The 21026-nt window shown below is 66.6% G+C and overlaps 4 protein-coding genes and 1 non-coding gene across 6 annotated transcripts; 2 read left to right on the top strand and 3 right to left on the bottom strand.

Moving 5' to 3' along the window:
- Nucleotides 1-306: 306 nt before the first annotated feature.
- On the bottom strand, nucleotides 307-7171 carry INAVA (innate immunity activator). Of its 2 annotated transcripts, XM_075054915.1 has the most exons (9): nucleotides 7104-7171; nucleotides 6412-6471; nucleotides 5762-5886; nucleotides 5552-5671; nucleotides 5109-5340; nucleotides 3781-3834; nucleotides 3298-3697; nucleotides 2126-2702; nucleotides 307-918 (listed from the first exon to the last, which is right to left on the bottom strand). In XM_075054915.1, the coding sequence occupies exons 2-9, from the start codon at nucleotides 6455-6457 to the stop codon at nucleotides 826-828; spliced, it is 1647 nt and encodes a 548-aa protein (XP_074911016.1). In that variant the 5' UTR covers nucleotides 6458-6471; nucleotides 7104-7171; the 3' UTR covers nucleotides 307-825. The 2 variants fall into 2 exon arrangements, with proteins under 2 accessions (XP_074911016.1, XP_074911015.1); XM_075054914.1 differs by lacking the exon at nucleotides 7104-7171 and having other exon boundaries at nucleotides 6412-6568.
- A 2268-nt stretch (nucleotides 7172-9439) lies between these two features.
- LOC142044011 (putative G-protein coupled receptor 25) lies at nucleotides 9440-10609 on the bottom strand. The gene has a single exon (XM_075055957.1). It carries the CDS (start codon nucleotides 10607-10609, stop codon nucleotides 9440-9442), a length of 1170 nt encoding a protein of 389 aa, XP_074912058.1.
- An 821-nt stretch (nucleotides 10610-11430) lies between these two features.
- On the bottom strand, nucleotides 11431-13967 carry LOC142043451 (protein FAM107B-like). Its single transcript, XM_075054638.1, has 5 exons — nucleotides 13671-13967; nucleotides 13172-13208; nucleotides 12454-12598; nucleotides 12215-12353; nucleotides 11431-11544 (listed from the first exon to the last, which is right to left on the bottom strand). Exons 1-5 carry the CDS (start codon nucleotides 13851-13853, stop codon nucleotides 11431-11433), a joined length of 618 nt encoding a protein of 205 aa, XP_074910739.1. The 5' UTR covers nucleotides 13854-13967.
- A 744-nt stretch (nucleotides 13968-14711) lies between these two features.
- On the top strand, nucleotides 14712-16569 carry TMEM167B (transmembrane protein 167B). Its single transcript, XM_075054801.1, has 3 exons — nucleotides 14712-14782; nucleotides 15653-15784; nucleotides 15906-16569. The coding sequence occupies exons 1-3, from the start codon at nucleotides 14773-14775 to the stop codon at nucleotides 15986-15988; spliced, it is 225 nt and encodes a 74-aa protein (XP_074910902.1). The 5' UTR covers nucleotides 14712-14772; the 3' UTR covers nucleotides 15989-16569.
- Nucleotides 16570-17229: 660 nt separating this feature from the next.
- LOC142044105 (small Cajal body-specific RNA 2) lies at nucleotides 17230-17529 on the top strand. The gene has a single exon (XR_012654207.1).
- Nucleotides 17530-21026: the final 3497 nt, after the last annotated feature.

Raw genomic sequence — 21026 nt, 5'->3', positions numbered from 1 at the left:
CCCTCTCCTTCCCCACCCCCGGCAGCCCTGCCTTTCACAGCCCCTGCTCCCCCTGCCCTGCACCCCACCCCTTCCCTGCCCCCCCGCTCCCCACCATTTCCCTTCCCAGCACCCCTTCTCCTACCCCTTCCCCTCCCCCTGCACCCCGTCCCTTCACCCAGCCTCGCACCCTTTCCCCTGCACCCTCCCTGTCCACCCCCCTGTACCCCTTCCCCATCCCCTGCACCCCTCCCCTGCGCCCCATCTTTTCGCTCTACCCCTTCCCTTCCCCTGCACCCCCTTTCCCAGCACCCCCATCCCAGCCGGGCCAAGGGCTCGCTGGGTGCTGGGGGCCACGGCTGGACGGGGGATGCCCCCTCGGCACCAGGGTCACCCCATCACTATCCCAAGCCCACAGAGGCACAGCTGGACCCCAAACCACTGGGGCCCGATCCTGGCAATGCCAATCTAGTGCCAGATCCAGGGGATGGGGGGGACCCGGCAGGGGATGGGGCTGGGGACAGAGGCGACACGTCCCGAGGGGCTGGTGAGGGCAGGAGCACCCCAACGACCACCTTTATTAGAGACCAAAGCCCCAAATCGAGGATCGCGGTGGCACCGTCAGCATCGGGGTCATGGTGGCGGTGAGGGGACGTGGAGTGGGGGGCCAGCCCCGGCCACCCCGTCCCAGCCCCACGCACACCAGGAGTGCTGGTGGGAGGTGGCTGCGCCTCCCACCCGTGTCCCCATGCTGTGGTAGGGGGGCGTGGGACGGCCTGGTCCCCACTGTCCCTGGGCCAGCCAGGCTGCGCCCCCCTCCCGGGGTGTGTGTGGGGGTGTCCACGCTTACACTTGTGTGACGATCTCGCCGTTCTCAGGCACGTAGACCTGCACGGGCACGCCGTCCGGGGAGCGCCGCAGGACGTGAATCGGGGGCGCCTGCGTGGGAGAAGGAGCCCGTGGGTGCCGGCCCCCCTCCCCGCACCAGGGCAGCACCCCGGGGTGCACATCCCGGGGCAGGGGTTGCGGGGGGCTGTTTGCAGGGACACAGCTGCAGGTCCCGACTTGCCCGGCGTGCAGCTCCTGACTGTCCCTTCACACCGTGCCGGTGTGCTAAGGTCTATGGCATGCACCCATCCCGGTGGGATCCCCCAGGTGGCGGGGACGGATCCAGCCCCCAAAATGTCTGCAGGGACCCCTCTGCCCAGGGACACGCTGCTCCTGCCCCAGGGACCCGCATGGGAGCCCGGGTCCTGCTCGTAGGACCCTGGGTGTGACCGGAGGGACCCACATAGGCCCCCAGTCCTGCCCCAAGGACCCCCTTAGGATCCCGCACCTGCCCCAGGGACCCTCATGGGACCCTAAGCCCAGCCTGTGGCACCCTGGACCTGCCCAGAGGGACCCATCCTGCCCCAAAGGACCTTCAGGGACCTTGGTCCTGTTGTCAACACCCTCACAAGACCCTGGTCCTGGCTGTGGAACTTCCTCAGGACCCCAGTCCTGCCCTAGGGACCCTTCTGGGACCCTGGCCCTGTCCCAGGGACCCCCTTAGGACCTGGTCCTGTCCCATGGGACCTTCACCGGTCCTATTGCAGGGACCCTTAGGGGTCCCCAGTCCTGCCCCAAGGGACCCTCACAGGACCCAAATTCCCCTATGATCCCCTACGGACCCCAATCCTCCCTGTGGGACCCACTCAGGACCCTGCTCTTGCCCCAAGGGCCCCCTTAGGATCCTGCACCTGCCCCAGGGACCCTCATGGGACCCCAGGCTTGGCCTGTGGAACCCCGGACCTGCCCAGAGGGACCCTCAGAGGGTCCCTATCCTGCCCCAAAGGACATTGAAGGACCTTGGTCCCATCCCCAAGACCCTTCTGAGACCATGGTCCTGCCCCAGGGACCTGTCATTGGACCTCAATTTTTCCCCATGGTGAATTTTTCACCATTTCCCACTCCTGCTCTGGGGAACCTCATGGGACCCCACCAGAGCCACTTGTCCCTGAAACACCTCAGGGTGACAACTCATGTCGCTCAGTCACCCTGAGGGCAGCACCCAGGGGATCCCCATATGGGGACGAGGACCACGGTGCCCCCCCACCCTCCCATGTCCCCACTCCTGTCCCTGTACTGGCCAGACCCCATGCCCTACCTGAGCCCGCGGCAGGACTCCACGGGTGATGGGCACATCCTTGGTGGTCCCACCACGGGGTCCTCGAAAGGCCCCTTGCCGGTCAAGGGAGTGGGGACGGGCACCCCGCAGCCGGGCGCGCTGGTGCCACGACTTGAGCTCCTCGGTCACGGCCGCCTTGGAGAGCCCCCGGCCGCCTGCCGGCGCGTAGTCCTTGAGCGAGGGGGTGCGCACGATGCGGCTGTGCGAGGGCACCAGGCGTTGGTAGCGTAACGGAGCCAGATCCTGCTCGTAGAGGAAAGCTGGGGGGCCGGTGGGTGGCAGGAACCGGTGGGCACCCCGGGGGTAGTAACCGGGTTCGGCGAGGGACGGCGGGACCGGAGGGCGCGGGAAGGAGACGTCGGGGCTGCTGCTGCCTGGGGAGGTGGCGTGGGAGATGCTGGAGAGGTCGGAGATGCTGTCGTCGGAGCCGGAGTGGTGCGTAGGGCCGGGGTTCGGGATGCAGGAGGTGGGCACCGTCACTGTGTAGTACGTGGGGCGCCGGCGGGGTACAGCGCTGCGGCCCCGTGGCTCACCAGGCTGCCAGCACGCTTCCACCCTGCGGGCAGGAGGGCTGCGGCTGCAGACAGACCCTTCCTCTCGCTGCCCACCCAAAAGTCAGGGCAAGCCGGGAAAAGGGTGGCCAAGGGGTGCGGGGGGCTGAGCACCCCATGGGTGCAGGGTGCAGCCTCCCCACGGGGTTAGCTCCAGCTTCTTCCCCATGGGATTAGCTCCATCCTCCTTCCCATGGATTTATGTCCATCCTCCACATAGGGTTATCTCCAACCTCCTCCCCACAGGGTTGCCTCCATCCTCCCCATAGGGTTAGTTCCATCCTCCCCATAAGGTTGTCTCCATCCTCCCCATAGGGTTAGTTCCATCCTCCCATTGGTGTTATCTCCATCCTCCTCCCCATGGCTTTAGCTCCATCCTCCTCATGAGGACATCTCCATACTCCTCCCCATGGAGTTACCTCCAACCTCCTCCCTGTGGGTTTCACTTCATCCTCCCCATGGGATTATCTCCATCCTCCTCCCCATGGATTTCATTTCATCATCTCCATGGGGTTTTCTCCTTCCTCTTCCCCATGGGGTTATCTCCATCCCCCCTTGCAGAAGCCCTTGTGCCCCCACCCTGCCATGCACAGGACATACCTCAGGGATTGGGACTGTCCCCGCCGGCCCGATGGCTCTGGGGTGCTGGGAGCGCTGGAGCCCGCCTGCCGGCACAGCACCAGGGTCCTGATGGGGACGAAGCGGTAGGGAGGGACGTCCCCCGCCCTGGGCGCTGACGAGGCTGCGGGGTCAGGGCTGCTGGGGGCTGAGGGGGCAGTGGGGACAGCCAGTGGGGACCCAGGGTAGCACCGGGAACCCCGGGTTTCCCCATCCCCGGGGTCAACGCCGGGCTTTTTGGCCTTCTCGTAGGGTCTGTCGAGGCTGGTGTCCCGCCAGGGGCTGGGGAGGGCCGGCGGGGGCCCCGACCCCTCCTCCTCGGCGGGTTCCTCGGGGGATGGGGACCCCCGCGGGGTGGCAGGTCCCGACGGCCGCGTCTCCTCTGCGGGAGAGACGGCGGGTTGGGATGGAGGGGACACCTGGGGGGCACTGTCCCCCCCACCCTGGTCCCCACAGCCCCCTTACCCTCCTCCAGCAGGACGGCGTCCGACAGGGAGCTGTCGTCGGAGGCGCTGAGCTCTGCGGGGCAGGGGACGGGTGAGAACGGTGCCGGTGCCGCCGGCGGGTGCCAAAACGCTCCCACGGCACCTGCCGCCACCCAGCGCGTCCCTGGAGGCCTCCGCTCCCCCTCTCCCACGCCGCCTGTCCCGACACGCTCCGGGACGGTGGCGGTACCGGCCAGGCCGGCTTTGCCGAGCTGCATTGCCGGCACTGCAGGCAGCTCCCAGCCTGCCCAGGCCGGGCAGGAGGAGGGGTGCTGGGCAGGTTTGGGGGCACCAGGAGGGAAGGAGCCACCATGTCCCTGGTCCTTAGGGGGTGATGGAGGGCGGTGAGGATGGAGCCGAGGCCAAGGTGCATGCAGGGGCGAGCGGGGACTCGCTTGGACAGCTGCCACCGGGATGAGGACATGGCAGCCGGGCCAAATCCTGCCACCTGTTGGGGGGCACTCGCTGGGGCTGGCAGATCAGGAGGCAGTCATGGGGTGCATTCAGCAGGGGTGAAGTATTGGGGTGCATTCATGGGGGTGCATACAGCAGGGATGAAGTATTGGGGTGCATTCATGGGGGTGCAGTCACTGGGGATGAGGTATTGCGGTGCATCAGGGGACTGCAATCATCAGGGATGGTGTATCGGGGTGCATGCACTGGGGATGAAGTTTTGGGGTGCATTCACAAGGGTGCAACCACCAGAGATGAAGTATTGGGGTGCATTCAGGGGGGTGCAATCATTGGGGATGGTGTGTCGGGGTGCAGTCAGCAGGGATGAAGTATTGGGGTGCATTCAACGGGGATCACATATCAGGGTGCATTTGTGAGGGTGCTTTCAACAGGGATGAAGTATTGGGGTGTGTTCACCGGTGTGCATCTATCGAGGAGAGCATATTGGGGTGCCTTCACTGGGGGTGGGGGGATTGGGGTGCATTCACGGGAAGAGCATATTGGGGTACATGCACCAGGGATGGCATTTCAGGGGGCATCCAGGGGGGTGCATTCACAGGAGATGGGGAATTGGGGTGCATGCACCGGGGATGGCATAATGGGGTGCATCCAGGGGGTGCATTCACCAGGGATGGGAGATTGGGGTGCATGCATGGGGGATGGCGTATCGGGGTGCATCCAGTGGATTGCATTCACTGGGGATGGCGGATTGGGGTGCACATGCCAGGGATGGCACAGCGGGGTGCATTCACCAGGGACACCCAATCAAGCTGCACCCATTTCCAGCTCCCCGACTTCCAGCATCCCCCAAACGAGCCGCCACCAGCCGAGAGGGGTGCACACGGGAGGGCTCACCCTCGGCAGCACCGGTTCCACCGCCGGCAGGCAGGGGCCTTCGACCGGCCAGGAGCCGTCGCTGGTTGAGGATGTTCTCCAGGTCCTTCAGCTTCTGCTCCTCCAGCAGTGCCGCCGTCTGCCGGCGCTTGCGGAGCCGCTTGCTGATGTTCTCCTCTCGGCAGAGGCGCCGGGCGGCCTTGGCGATCTGCAGCTGGAGCGCCAGGTCCCGCTCCAGGGCGCTCAGCGGGTCCTGGGGACGGAGGGGACACGCTCGGCACCCCACCACCCCCCATCACACTTGCACACTAACGAAGGCTTTGCCTAATGAGGGGGAATATGAATTTCTCCCACGGGATGGTGACATCTCCGGGTGATGCTTGGGCATCCAGGATGGGACGGGATGGAGAGGGGTCCCCACTGCTCCCCCCCCCCCCCCGCTTGCACCCCAGGGAGCCCCTCACCGCCCCGCGCAGGACGAGGGTCTCATCCAGCTTGAAGGCAGCACCGATCCTGCGGCGGACCTTGGGGGGCTTCTCGCCAGCTTTCAGGGGGTACTCGCGGGGCAGTGTTCCCGTCAACTCCTGGGGACGGCACGGGGACACTGAGCCGCTGCCATGGAGGTGGGGGGGGGGGGGGGGTCGGGCAGGGTGTCCCCCCCCAGCCCCGCTCACCGCCTCGCGTAGGCAGAGCCGCCGCAGCTCCTGCACGCAGCCCTCCAGCCGGGCTTCCAACGCCTGCTGCTGCCTGCGCCCTGCCTGCGCCCGCTCCTTCAGGGGTGACACGGGGCTGTCGGGGCCTGGGGACGGACGGACGGACGGACGGATGGAGGGACGGGCAGGCAGATTCCTGCTGAGATGCACCCGGACGCCCCTCCCCCCACCTCCCTGCCTCAGTTTCCCCCAACCCCGGAAAGGGGAAAAGCAGCCGTGAGCTCCCCCTGCTCCACACCCCCCCCCCCAAGCAGCACCCATGGGTGCTCAGGCTCCCCTGAGGCAGCCGTGATTTCCCAGCGTGGGGGGGGGGGGACACGACACACGGGGAAGGTTTCGCCCTGACTCAGCCATCCCTCAGTGAAACCCAGATGAGTCAAAGCCTGTCCAGGCCCCCCCCTCCCCACGCTTGGGTGCCCCCCCTGAAACCGGGGGAACCCCCCATTTCCTCAACACCCCCCCACCCCGAGGAGCTTTTGTGTGTCCCCAGGGTGGCCCCACGCACTGAAGTCCTCCGTTCTCAGCTGGGGGGAACATGCTCTAAGAGCACATATGGGGGATGGGGGCACTCCAAGACCTTCCCCCCCCCAAAATACCCCCCCAGCGCTCACCCGAATGCAGCATGATCCCACTGTCGGTGTCGCTTGCCTCCCCCATGCCAGGCCGGGACCCTACGGGCAACAGCGGGGAGATGCCTTGTCCCCGCGCCACCCCCCAGGCAGCACCCATGGGTGCAGCCCCCCCCGCACTGCCCCCAACCCTCAGCATCACCCCGTCCTTCCCGGCCGCCGCCAGCTCCAGTGATGGCGGCGGGGGGAGGAAGGCGAGGCCGTGTTTGCTTTGCCTGCCTTCTTGTAGGTCCTACGATAAACAAAGGTGTGCAAACACGTGCGTGGCAGCCGGGGTTGCCTGGACGAGACCCATCCCGGGGGCAAAGGTGGTCGGGGTGCGGCGGGGGGGGGGGGCAGGGGGGGCCTCGCTCCCGCCCCGGCCGGTTTCACTGGGCGCCTCTCCCAGTTTTGATTTCTTTTCCGTCTGGGCTGAAGGCGGCTCCCGGGCTGGGGACGGCCGCCGGCCCTGGGAAAGCGGATCCCCCCCCCAGCACCCCGACACCCCCCTGCTCTTGGGGGGGGGCAAACGGGTGGGAGAGGGGCAGGGGTGTTGCTCGCCCCTGCTTTTGCATTGCTTTGGTGCCTGCCGAGCCTCAGTTTCCCCCAGACGCGGAGCGGCTTGGGGAAACTGAGGCAGGGAAGGGTGGGGGGTCCCAGGGGGTCCGCGGCGGGGCCGGCGGGCGATGCCTTACCTGGGCGCTCGCCGCCGCTGCCGGCTCTGCTGCGCCCGGGACACGGGGACGTGTTTTGACTTGAGGCGGAGGGGAGGAGCGGGTGAGCAAGACCTTCCCTGGCTGCCGCCGGCGGCAGCACCCGCGCCCGCGCCGCCCCACGCGCCCCAGCCTCCGCCCCACGACGGACGACGACGGTGAGGGCCTGCCTGCCTGCTTGGCATGGCACGGCACCGTGTGGCACTGGGTGTGGTGGTGTGGCAAAGTACAGTGTGGTGTGGTGTGGCACGGTATGGCATGGAAAAGTATGGCATGGCACGGCACATTATGGCATGGCACAGCACAGTATGGCATGGTACGGTATGGTATAGCATGACATGGCACGACATGGCATGGCATGGCATGGTATGGCAGGACATGGCACAGTGTGGTACGACGTGGCACAGCATGGCACAGTATGGTATGGTGTGGCACGGCATGGTGTGGTATGGCACGGCATAGCACAGAGGTGCAACGTGGCACAGCACGGCATGGCACAGCATGGCACTGGGTGGGGTGGGGTGGCACCGTACAGCATGTAGCATGGAAGAGTATGGCAGGGGAAGGCACGGCATGACACAGCATGGCATGGCATGGCATGGTAAGGCATAGTATGACATGGGACAGTACAGCATAGTGTGGTATGGTGTGGCACAGTATGGCACGACACGGTGCAACTTGGCATGGCTTGGCACAACTTGGCATAGCATGGCATGGCATGGCATGGTATGGTATGGTATGGTATGGCGTGGCATGGCATCGTATGGCATAGCGGGGCATATTATGACATGGGACAGTACAGCATGGTGTGGTATGGCGTGGCACAGTATGGCACAACACGGTGCAACTTGGCACAGCATGGCACTGCCCAGCACAGCATGGCACTGCCTGGCATGGCCTGGCACAGCACAGCCTGGCACAGCCTGGCCCACCATGTCACAGTGCCAGGTGGACGCTCCATCCCCAGCGCCAGGCGGGGCCAGGCCAAGCGCAGGGACACCCTCCCTGTGCCTGCCATGGCCCATGGCCGGGGGATCTCCCCTGGGGTTGGCGTCCCCAGAATGCCGGAGGCGGGCAGGGACCCAAGCCCGTCAGTGCGGGCAGGGTGGGAGGTTGGCGGTGCTGCCCTGGCACTGCCACCACCGTCCCTTCCCTGGAGCAGGAACCCACGGGGAGCCAAGGCAGCCTGTCCTGTCCCTGTCCCTGTCCCTGTCGCCATCCCTGTCCTGTCCCTGTCCCAGGCAGGAGGTGACAGGCGAGGGTCAGAGCAGGGCAGTGCCAGGACGTGGGAACGGCACTGCCGCGGCCGCCGGTGCAGTGTGAGATGAATCAGGGCGGCTGGCACGGGTGAGTCGGCCACATCCTGCGCTGCCGGCGTGGGGCAGCTGGTGGAAAGTGTGTCTCAGCCCCACGGGACGGTCCCACAGCCTGCGAGGACGGGGATGAGAGGGCAGGGTGCAGGCAAGGTGCACGCAGGGGAGATGCAGGCAAGGGCTGCAGGCAGGAGAGGAGCAGCAAGCGTGCGGACAGCACAGGTGCAGGTGGGTGAGGTGCAGGCAGGGATGCAGGCGGGAGAGGTGCAGGCAGGCTGCAGGCAGGGTGCAGGTGAGGGTGCAGGCAGGGAGCAGGCAGGAAGAGCTGCAAGCAGGGCAGGCACAGGCCAGGGGTGCAGGCAGGGTGCAGGGAGGAGAGGCGCAGCAAGCATGCAGACAGCAAAGCCAGCCCCAGGCAGATGCAGGCAGGAGTGCAGGCAGCAGCAGTGCCCTGCACCTCCACAAACTCCCCAAAACCTTCCCCTCTACCCACGGCTTCCCAATGTCCCCGAGTCCCTCTGTGATTGTGGGGGGGACGGACGGACGGACATGACACCCCGTCTTTGCCGCAGCTACCCCTTGCCCAACAGCACAAGAGGGTGGCGGGGGGGGGCAGGAAGCCCAGCAGCACCAGGAAAGGGCAGATTTGGAGTAAAAAAGGCAGATTTGGAGAAAAAAGGGTTTTTTTCTCAGTGTGGCCCCACGCCAGGCAGAGCTGCTGGCAGCCCCGCTGGCACCGAGCCCACCCTTCCCCCCAGCGGGCGGTAAAAACAGCTTGAAGACTTCATTAGTGATAAGGCTAAATTTGTATTAATTGGGATTAAATTGGAATTAAACCCAGGTTCTTGCTCCTGAAGCCATCCCTTATGAAGAGCATCCCTGCGGGGGGTGATGGGGCAGAGGGGGTTTATCCTGGGGGCCAGATCCTGCCCGCGCCGGGGCTGTGGGCAGAGCACGAGGCAGCAGCTCCCTCGGGAATCGCACTGGGATGGCTTGGACCCACATTTACTGCTGAGGACCAGGTGGGACAGGGGGGATGGCGGTGGCACCCGGGGACGCTGGGGAGGAGGGGGGAGGACTCACCCTGGGGTGGCCCCGCAGGACCCCCAGTGCCAGCTGGAGCTCGGTCCCGGTCCTCTGCCGGGGGCCAGTGGGGGTCTTGGTCCGGATCCGGCCACCAAAGAGGAGGCTGGAGTCAGTGGCGGAGGAGGGGGTGGCCGCGCCGGGACCCGTCCCCAGTGCACGGGGACTGAAGGGACATAGGGGACGGCAGCGTCTGTCCATCAGGGCATAGACAAGGGGGTTGATGCAACTGTTAACGAAGGCCAGGCAGGTGCTGCCGGCCACCACCCACCTCAGGGCCACCTCCTGCCCCTGGGACAGGACCAGCGTCCCCTTGGCAAGGAAGAAGAGCAGCACCTTGCAGGCGTTGAGGGGCAACCAGGAGCAGAGGAAGGCTGCGACAATGGTGACGATGGCGCGGTGGGAACGCCGGACGCCCCTGCCCAGCCGGACGTGGCGCTGGAGCTGGCAGTAGATGGAGCAGTAGCAGAAGCAGATAACCCCCAAGGGCAGGAGGAAGGTGAGGAAAACCATGGCCAGGCTGAAGTCCTCTCCATCTTCATCCCAGCAGTCGTCCCCATCCAGCTGCCGGTACACCAGGGACGGGGCACCCAGGAGAAGGGACACGGTCCAGATGATGCCACAGGTGACATGGACGTGCCTCTGGGAACCCATCATCTTGGTGTCCAGTACCTTCCTGATGACCAGGTAGCGCTCCACGCTGAGGGCAGTGAGGAAGAGGATGCTGGAGCAGCGATTGACTGCGATGGCATAGCTGCTCACCTTGCAGAGCCCTTCACCGAGCAGCCAGCGGTTCCCCCGTGCCCCTGCCACCACCCAGAAGGGCAAGGTGCAGATGAAGATGACATCGGCCACCGCCAGGTTCAGCACAAAGGTGTCCACCATCCTCTTGCCCCCACTCTTCTTGGCCATCAGGACGATGACGAAGAGGTTTCCCACGAGGCCGAGGAAGAAGATGAAGGAGTAGAGGATGGGGATGAAGACAGTGGTGAAGAAGACCTCCCACCTGGAGAAGACCTCCTGGTTCCCCGTCACATTGGTTACTGGTGGGTAATCGTAGTCGGCCGAGCCGGCAAGCTCCTCAGGAGCCATGGCAGTGGCCAGGTGCCCTCCCCGGTGCCCAGGGCGGTGCTCGCCGCGCCCAGCGGTTGGGTTGTTGATCTGAGCTCTGCTCAAAAACAGCGTCTTGCACTTCCTTTCCAACAGGGCAAGGGCTGCGGGGTGGAAGGGGCAGGAGGTGAAGCATGTTTAATTTTGGAAACAGAAAAAAAAACACAACGAGAAGAAAGAAACCCCCAAAAAAGGAGTGGTGGAAAGGAAGACCGGGGGTGGGGTGGAGGAAGGCTTTGTGCCACCAGGTAATGGCTGAAGGCCTTGGGTGGACACCAGCCAGCATCTGGGCTGGCGGGACCACCAGAAACCGAGCCACTGGCTACCAACCCCCCTTGCAGCTCTTTCACCATGGCTGCCCTCCGTCCCCACTGCAAGCCGTCAACCCAAGCCAATGCCACCCCATCACTGTCCCCATCCCCGTCCCGTTCCCCATCCCCATCCCCAGCACATTTGCATCAAGAAAACCAGATGAAAGCCTTTATTTCATGGGGTTTTTTGTCAGAGAGAGATGGAGCAGGTGCAGGTTGGGGTGAGACCGTTGCCCGCCACCTCCCCATGCCGCCCCCGGCGCTGCCCCAGCTCTGCCAGCTCATTCCAGCCCTTGGCGCGTTGGTTCTCACCGCTTTGGGGATGCTGAGACAGCGGTACCCACGGCCACCCCTGACCACGAGCTCTCCCAGAATGACAGCGCCGGGTGCCGTTCCCAGCACTGGGATGTGCTGGAGATGGGGGGAGCCCGGTGTGCCGCCATGGGGGGGTCCAGGGGCAGCTGTCCCCCGCTCTGCCGGGCCAGCTCCTGCTCACGTCTGCCAGGCACCCGGCTCCGCCAGCTTCATCTTCCTCAGGCTCTCCCGTACCAGAAGGAACTCGGGGCGAGGGCCTGGATCTGGCCCCGCCGCTGCCTCCCGCTCGTGCTGCAGTAAGTGGGGCCCAGGAGGGACGGCCATGGGTCCCGGTCTGGGTCCCCTCGACTGTCCCCACAACCCAGCCATCTCCTGACCTGGGTGTCCCATCAACACAGGCTCCATCAGCCGTCCCTAAGATCTGGTCGCCCTTGACCATCTCTTGACCCGTCCTTCGAACCCAGCCTCCCTCAGCCACCCCCCAAGTCCAGCCTCCCCCGGCTGTTCCTCAACCCAGCCATCCCAACAGCCCGGCCATCACCCAACTGTCCCCATGGTGTGGCCTCCCTTGGCCAAACCCCAAATCTGTGGGGCAATGAGGAAGGGATGGGGGCTGGAGGGGGGGGAGTGGGTAGATGGGGGAGGTGGATGGACAGATGGATACATGGACGGATGGATGGATGGACGCATGTGTGCATGAAGGGAAGAAAGGATGGGTGGATGGATGGACAGATGTATGCATGCATGAAGGGAGGAAGGGATGGATGGATGGTGGCACAGGTGGATGAATGCATGGATGGATGGGAGGATGGAGGGAGGGATGAAGGGTGCATGGATGGAGGGATGGATGGATGGAGGGATGGATGGATGGAGGAGGGTGAGGTGAAGGCAGGAGGTCTGGGCTGAATGTAGGGATGGACGGCTGGCACAGAAGGATGGGGGACAGAGGGACGGCACAGACCTCCTCAAGCCTCTGGTGGCGTTTCCTCAGCTGCTGCTCCAGGTCGGAGGGGGATCCCTGCAGCTCCTCCCTCAGCTGCCTTAGCCGCCGGCTCTCCAGCACCCGCGGGAGCTCGGCCCTGTGCCGGGGCAGGATCCCCCTGCAGGGACAGACAGATGGACTTCAATGGGGCCACCCCCACCTGGCCACCCAGCTGGGGACTGTCCTGTCCCCACGCCCCGGGTCCCATCCCTGCTCACCTGCTGTGGCTGAAGAGCAGCTCCCGGTGCAGCTCCCGGTGGCTCTGGGACTCCCGCACCGGGTTTGGCACCTTCCTGGGCTGGATGAGGACCCCATGGCCATCGGTGGCCATGTCCGGGGAGAGGACATCACTCCCATCACCCTCTGGAGGGGTAGCAGGGGTCACAGGGGCATGAGGTCACCATGGGATGGGTCACCGGGGAATGGGTCACCAGGAGGGCTGTGGTCACCCGTGGGAGAGGGTCACCGGGGACAGGGTCATTGGGGTGTGGGGTCACCACGAGGGATGGGACAACCTGGGACTGGGTCACCAGGGAATGGGGTGACGCTGCCTTGGTCCCTCACCTGGAGCCACATGCCAGCACAGGGCAAGATCCTGGACACCAGCCCCCACGTCCCCCAGCCTGGGGGTCTCGGGGTGTCACAGCCTGGGGTCCCCACACGCTGTCCCCCAGCAACTGGCACCCTCCAGGATCCCGTGCCCAAGTGTCCCTGTCCCTGTCCCCAGGCCTCCCTATGGTCCCCATATTCTCCCATTATCCCTTGGGGTCCCCATTGTCCCTTGAGGTCCTCATTATCCCTGGGGTCCCCACTGCCCATTGGGTGCCCATCACCCCTCAGGTCCCCATCACCCCACAGGTCCCCATTGCCCACAGGGTCCCCATTCCCCTGGGCCCCACAGCCCTGGCCCTGTGCCATGGTGCCGGCAGCACCCACCCAGCACCGCGCTGCTCCTCGGGGCTTTGTCGTCACCCTGGCAAAGGCAAAGAGCAGGGTCAGAGAGGGACACTCGGCGGGTCCCTGGCTCCAGGTCCTCCCCGGGCTGGGGACAGAGCCAGGTCCCTGCTCGTCACCCCCATCCTCCCTAGCACAGGACGGGGCACAGCCATGGGTTCTCCAGGGCTGGACATCCTCTGTCCATCCATGGCTGTCACACATGGGGACCAAGTCACCCCCCGGTGTCCCTCCCCCCTGGGACCTCAGGGCTGGCTGTGGTGGGAGGGAGAGGAGAATGGATATCCACCACGTTAACTCTGGAACCTAAGGATGGCAAGGGGTCCCCAGGCTGAATGCCAGGGGTAGGAACATGGAGAGAGCCAGATGTTTTCCCTGGGAAAAAGTCTTAGGGTGGCCCCTGTTGTCCCGTCCCACCCCCAGCACGGGAGATGGAGGGCCCAGCCCAGGGCTCGGGGGTGGCCCAGCTGCCACCACTCACCCTCTTGCTCTGCGACAGCCCCATGTCCCCAGTGCTGGCGGTCCTTTTCCCCACGCCTTGGGAGGCCAGGGACGCAGGGACATGCGCCGGGTGCTGGCTCCACCGAGCCCGGCTGTTCTCTCCGTGTGCTCCACCGGTGACGGTGACAGTGACAGCAGCCCCACTCCTATCAGCAAAAGCCATTAAGCCCTGGGATTAGCCCTGACGGGGCTGAGAAGACGGTGACACATGTCCTGCGCAAGGCTGGTGGCACCGTGCCTGCTGCCACTGCTGAGGGCACTGGTCTCACTGGGGGCACTGGGATCTGCTGGGGGCACTGGTCCCACTTGGTTGTAAGGGTTATTGGGGGGGCTGGGGAAACTGGGTTGGGGACTGGGTGCAGTGGGGATTATGGGGGGTGCTGGGAGTTACTGGGTGCACTGGGGGTCATTTGAGAGACAGGGTTTGTGGGGGGGACTGGGATGGGGATTGGGTGGCACACGGAGTTACTGGAGACTGGGGATTACTGGAGGGACTGGGATACTGGGGGCACTGGGGTACTGGGGGCACTGGGGCTTATTGGGGGACCCTGGTTACTGGGGGGACTGGTGGTTACTGGGAGAGCTGGGATGGGGACTGGGTGCTCTGGGGGCCATGGGGGGTTATGGGGACACTGGGAGTTACCGGGGAGCCTGGGGGTCACTGGGGGCTGGGATGGGGACTGGTTGCACTGCAGAGTTACTGGGAGGACTGGGTGTTACTGGGGGACGGGGTGCACAGGGTGAGCGCACTGGGTACACTGGTAGTTCCTGGGCGCACTGGGGGTAAGCGGGGACCGGGTCCACTGAGGCTGGTGGGGCGAGTACTGGGCGATACTGGTGTTGCCCCCCCCCCCTCCCCACCATAGGCTCTCGATTGAGGCCGCCTGCTCCCGCAGGCCGGCTCGATTTCCCCGCCTGGCGGTTCGGCCGTCGGCTGGCCGCGCCTGGCCCCATCGGCGCGCGACTGGCCGCGCCTGCGGATTCCGGTGTCGCGTTGGCCGCGGGGGGGGGGGGGGGGGGGCCGCGCATGCGCAGCGCCGCCGGACCGGGGAGCTAGGGGGGTCCCCGCCGCCGCCGCCGCTATGACCAACGGTGAGGGGCGGCACGGCTGCTTGGGCACCTCAGGGTCCCCCGGGGCGAGGAGGGGGTGACCGGTCACTAGGGCGCCGGGTCGCTGGGGCGGGGCGAGCTGGGAGGTCTGGGTGCCTTTGAGGGGGTGCTGGGAGGTCTGGGTGCCTTTGGGGGGGGGGTCTGGGTCCCTTTTCGAGGGGCTGGAAGGTCTGGGTGCCTTTGAGGGGGTGCGGGGGGGTCTGGGTGCCTTTGGGGGGGGTCTGGGTCCCTTTTCGAGGGGCTGGAAGGTCTGGGTGCCTTTGAGGGGGTGCTGGGAGGTCTGGGTGCCTTTGGGGGGGGGTCTGGGTCCCTTTTCGAGGGGCTGGAAGGTCTGGGTGCCTTTGAGGGGGTGCGGGGGGGTCTGGGTGCCTTTGGGGGGGGGTCTGGGTCCCTTTTCGAGGGGCTGGAAGGTCTGGGTGCCTTTGAGGGGGTGCGGGGGGGTCTGGGTCCCTTTTCGGGGAGGTTGGAAGGTCTGGGTGCCTTTGAGGGGGTGCTGGGAGGTCTGGGTGCCTTTGGGGGGGGGTCTGGGTCCCTTTTCGAGGGGCTGGAAGGTCTGGGTGCCTTTGAGGGGGTGCGGGGGGGTCTGGGTCCCTTTTCGGGGAGGTTGGAAGGTCTGGGTGCCTTTGAGGGGGTGCTGGGAGGTCTGAGTGCCTTTGGGGGGGGGGGTCTGGGTGCCTTTGGGGGAGGGTGCTCAGAGGTCTGGGTCCCTGAGCCTGGGGGAGCTGGGAGGTCAGGGCCCTCCTCGGACTTGGGGGGGTAGCTGGGAGGCCGGGGTCTTTTGTGGGGCTGAAGGTGGGAGGCTGGGGTGCACCGGGGTGCCAGTGGCCTGGCCCCACTGAGACTCCCCCGCAGTGTACTCTCTGGATGGGCTGCTGGTGTTCGGGCTGCTCCTGGTCTGCACCTGCGCCTACCTGCGAAAGGTGCCGCGGCTCAAGGCCTGGCTGCTCTCCGAGAAGCGCGGTGTCTGGGGCGTCTTCTACAAGGGTGAGACGGGACCGCTGGGGTCCAGGATGGGGCCATGGGGACACGGGGGTCTCACCCCAGCCTGGGGCAGCCTCCGTGCCTACCCCGGCTCACCCACCCCCCTTCCGCCCCGACCCCGCAGCTGCCGTCATCGGCACCCGCCTGCACGTGGCCGTGGCCGTCTCCTGCGTCCTCATGGCTTTCTACGTCCTGGTGGTGAAGTGACCCCGTGGGGACCCGCCGGGAGCGGCGACGACGACAACCAGAGACCCCGGTACCGACCCCAGCCGCCCCGTTGCCAGCCTGGACCCTGCCTGCAGTGACTCTGGGGAGCCGCCATGGCCCGGCACCCTGCTTAAACCCACCTTGTACCCCTTGGCGGGGCCGAGCAGCGACAGGTGCCACCGAGCCGGTGGGTGCCACCGAGCCGCCTTTAAGCTGTTGGAAGGGGAGTTCCCGGGCAGGCGAGGGGCTCGGAGTGCCAGCCCCTCGGTGAGAGAGAAGATCCGGCCGTGCTCTGTGAGCACCTTCTCCCAACGCCTAACGCTGTGTCCTGGCAGGACTGTGGCCCCCCACGGCTCACGGGGGATGGTGTAGCCCCCCCACCGCAGAGATTGGGGGACTGAGGGGGGCGGGCAGGGCCCCTCCTCACCTCACCAGTGGGATTTCCCCACTCCCCTGGAGGGGAGCGCATGGGGTTCCTCCGTGGGGGTGTCCCCCCTGTAGCTGCGAGGTGTGTAACCTCCCCCCCGCCCCAGTTTGTAAACACTGGACCATGACGTGCAAATAAAGTGGGGGTTCCCTTGTGGGCAGCCTTGGCTCCCTTCCTGGGGGGCAAGGGGCTTCTGTGGGGCTGGCTTCCATGGGGTGGGGGGTCCCGCAGAGGGAGGGGTCTTATGGGCCGGATCCTGCTGCCCCACGGGGCCAGGAGGGATTCAGCTACTGAGGGAGGGATTGAGGGGAGGGCGTGCACGCCCCGGGGGGATGAGTGTGCAAGGCATGCCTGCCTCGGCAGGGGAGGGGTGTGCGAGGTCACGCACGCATGTCTAGTGTTTGGGGGGATGGCGTAAGGCGGAGGTGCGCTGTGCGTACACACGTGTGAAGCCAGGCACACTCGCATGCCTGTATGTGTGCGCCCTAGGGTGGGGTGAGCGTGCAAAGCGAGGCTGTGCGCACACGCATGTGCAGCACGAGCACGCAGGGCCGCGGTGTGCGTGTACACGTACACACACACACGCCCCCCCACACCCCCGCTCTCCCGGGGCACAAGTGTGCGGGGGGGTGCGCGTGCGCCGTGCACACGCGTGGGGGGGGGGGGGGAGCGGGGGTGTGGGGGAGCGGGTCGGGTCCTCCCGCCGCCAGGGGGCGCGCTGGGGCGGGGCGGGGCCCTGACCGCCTCTTCCCGTCGTGCCCCACGCGGCCGCGGCATAAAATGGCGGCGCGGGCGGGGTGAGGCGGCCGCGCGGGCGAGTGAGCGTGTGTGTGTCGGTGCGTCTGCGCGTGTGTCTGTGCGTGTGCAAGGCGCGTGCAAGGCCCGTGTGCTTGTCGGCGTGCGAGGCGGGTGTGCGAGGCGCGCGCCAGACCCTCCCCTCCCCCCCATTCCCCTACACGTTGATCTTATTCGATCGGCCGGGCCGGGCCGGGCCGAGGTGAGAAGAACGGCGCCGCGAAGCCCACGGGCGCTGTGCGGCGGCCAGCGGCGGGCGGGATGAGTCGATCAGATAGGCGAGGCCGCGGCCGCTGAGCGCCCTGCGATTCTGACCCGCCGCCGGGCCCAGACCGCCGCGCCACGCGTGGGAGCGGGGCCGCCGGGCCCGTGTGTCCCGGCCCGTACGGTCCCGGCCCGTATCCCGGCCCTGTGAGCGCCGTGCAACGCGTGGGAGCTCTGCGCCGGGCCCTGCGGCATGCAAGGGCTCTGCCAGTGCCGTACAACACCTGTGAGCCGTGCACGGGGCTCCTCCGGCCCTGTGAACTCGACGCAACATGTGCAAGCTTTGCACGGGGCCGTGTAAGCCCTGCAGCTTGCAAGGCCTTTGCACAAGGCGCTGCAAGCTCTGTGCAACGCGTGTGAGCTGTGCACGGGGCTCCCCCAGCTCTGCAGTGCGCAACGGTTGCGTGCCAGGCGCTGCAAGCTTCGCACAAGCTCTGCACAGGGCTGTGCAAGCCCTGTGACACGCAAGGGCTGTGCATCAGGTGCTGCAAGCTCCATGCGAGCTTTGCACGGGGCTGTGCAAGCCCTGTCGTGTACAAGGTCTGCATGCCAGGCTCTGCGAGCTTCGCATGGGGCTGTGCAAGCCTTGTGGCGTGCAAGGGCTTTGCACAGGGCTCTGCGAGCACCATGCAACACGTGAGCTGTGCACGGGGCTCTCCCAGCCCTGTGGTGCTTGAGGGCTGTGCACAAGGCCATGCCAGCTCCACACGAGTGTGAGCTGCATGTGGAGCCACCTGAGCCCTGTGCTGTACAGCACCTGTGCGTGAGACCCTGGAAGCTCTGTGCCACGTGTGTGTGAGCTCTGCACAGGGCCGCACCAGCCCTGCAGCGTGCAAGGGCTTTGCACAAGGCTCTGCAAGCTCCGTGCAACGTGCCTGAGCTTTGCACGGGGCCGCGCCAGCCACATAGGCCCTACCTGTGAGTGTCACACAGGGCCACACGAGCGTACAAGCCCCGTGCAAGGTGTGTGAGCACCATATGAGGTGCCCAGGCCTGGCAGGAGACTGAGCTCCATGTCGTTGTCCCCCAGGACACCCATGGGTGACACCCTGGCTGCGCTCCTTGGTGCTTTATTGGCAGCTTGTGGTGACAAGGGGACGGCCATGGTGGTGACAGCAGTGGTGACAAGGGGACAGCCGTGTTGATAAGGGGACAGCCATGGTGACAAGGGGACAGCCGTGGTGCCAGTGGTACCGGGAGAAGAAGCCGCTGTTTTGACAGGAGTGGCAACTGCTGGTGGCCGTGCTGTGGGGACACTCCAGGAGAGGGGACACCAGCTCAGTGGAACCCTGTGGGGTCTCCGTCTGCCAGGGTGACACTGGGGACACGGTGGGGCACAGACGCCTGCCCACACCACTGTGTCCCCAGCTGTGTCCCTGTGGTATGCAGCCGTGTCCCCGTTCTGCCATGGGGACAGGCATGTCCCCACCCCATGGCCATGTCCCCACTCCCCATGGTACATGCTGGTGTCCCTGTGCCATCACAGATGGAGCTGTGTCCCAGTGTCCCCCATCCCCACAGTACACACCAGCATCCCTGTGCCACCACGGACAGAGTTGTGACCCCGTGTCCCCTGTGTCCCCATCGCCCTGTCCCCCCATATCCCCTGTGTCCCCTGGATCTACTGTGTCCCCCATGTTCCGCTGTCACCCCATGTCCCCTGTGTCCCCCATGCCCAGGAGACACAGCCGTGTCTGTGTCCCCCCACTGTGTCACTCCCCGGTGCACCGACTCCTTACCGGGGCCGACCCAGCTCCGTGGTCGGGGGTGGCCCGGAGGGAGCTGTGGGGGGACGGGGGCTCAGGGCTGGCACTGTGCGGGGGGGCACACAGACACACTCACATTCACCCGTGGGTGCGGGTGCACTGCGTGGGCCTGGCGTGGAGGTGGCTCCAGGGCGCAGGGGGAGCCGTGCCCCCCCCGCCGCCGTGTCCCGGTGCCCCCCCCGGTGCTGGCCGCGGCGGGAGCGGGGAAGGGGGGCGGGAGGAGGGGCCGTTACCGGGGGAGGGCGTGATGCCGCGGCGGCGGGGGGGGTCACGGTGCCTCTGCACGGGGATACACGCCCGGGGCCGTTCTCGGGGGCTCGCTCCCGGTGCGGGTGCACGGGGTGGGGGTGCCCGGTGCCGTTCCCGGTTCCGTTCCCGGGGGGATGATGCCCGGTTCCGTTCCCGGGGGATGACGCCCGGTGCCGTTCCCGGGGGATGATGCCCGGTTCCGTTCCCGGTTCCGTTCCCGGGGGGATGAAGCCCGGTTCCGTTCCCGGGGGATGATGCCCGGTGCCGTTCCCGGGGGATGAAGCCCGGTGCCGTTCCCGGGGGATGATGCCCGGTGCCGTTCCCGGGGGATGAAGCCCGGTTCCGTTCCCGGGGAATGATGCCCGGTGCCGTTCCCGGGGGATGAAGCCCGGTTCCGTTCCCGGGGAATGATGCCCGGTGCCGTTCCCGGGGGATGAAGCCCGGTTCCGTTCCCGGGGAATGATGCCCGGTGCCGTTCCCGGTGCCGGGGGCGGGGGCAGGTGGCGGCAGGTGCGCGTGCGGGGCCGGGCCGTTGGCAGGGGGCGGGGCCGCGGGGCCGGTGCCCGCGCGGGGCCGAGCGCTGCCTCCGCCGCTGCGCCATGGCCGGTACCGGTACCGGGGCCCGGTGGGTGCCGCTACTGGCTCTGTGCCTGGCGACCGCCGTGCTACCGGACCGCACTGGGGAGCGGCTGCACGTCTGCAAGGAGGTACCGGCACCGGGAGATGGGGGGGGGGGGGGGGAAGAACAGGTAACCCCCCCCCCCCGCCCCCGGTAGATGAAACCGATCCCCGTAGCATGGGGGATGCGGAGCCAGGGCTGGTCCCTATGGGATGGGGAGGACCGGGACAGGGGGTGGGGGGTCCCTGTGGCACCGGGGATGGGGCTGGTCCCTGCGGGGGGGCTCCCTATAGCGTGGGGGGACTGGCCGGTCCCCTGGGGGCCCGGGGAGGGGCTTTGCCCCCCCCCCCCCGGGCCCCCAGGGGACCGGCCAGTCCCCAGGGACTTCCAGTCTTACCTGGAGGAGGGGTCCCATGGGGTCCGTCACCTACAGGGAACATATGGACTGGGCTGTGCTGCCTGTAATGGGGGCAGTGGGGGGCTACGCAGGGTCCCCTATAGGGATGGGGGAGTATCAGGGTGGATAAAGGGGGATGGGGGAGGTGGCTTTGCTGCTGGGGGGTCTCCTCGGGGACAGCAGGGTCATCCTGCGGGCCACCTCCAGTCCCACGTCTGTGTTCCCAGGCTGGTCCCCCTGTCCCGGTTGGCTGCCGGCCCCAGGGAGACATTGGGATGTCCCCAAACCTTCCCCGGGCACGAGCACTGCTGGGGGTGGTGACAATGGGAAAATGGGGGGGACAGGGTGACACAGGTCCCCATCAGCCACGTGCCGTTCCCACCCTGGCACACAGTGGCCCAGTGACCAAGTGGGGACAAAGTGTCCTGCGAGGAGAAACTGGTGGGCTCTGCCACTCACCGGGACCCGGCCGCCTCAGGGACAGCAGTGGCGGGCTGAGCCCCCTGCCAGCTTCCAAATTT

This window comes from Buteo buteo, chromosome 23, assembly GCF_964188355.1.
Source record: "Buteo buteo chromosome 23, bButBut1.hap1.1, whole genome shotgun sequence".
Classification (NCBI taxonomy): domain Eukaryota; kingdom Metazoa; phylum Chordata; class Aves; order Accipitriformes; family Accipitridae; genus Buteo; species Buteo buteo.
This window is presented reverse-complemented; position numbering and strand designations above follow the sequence as displayed.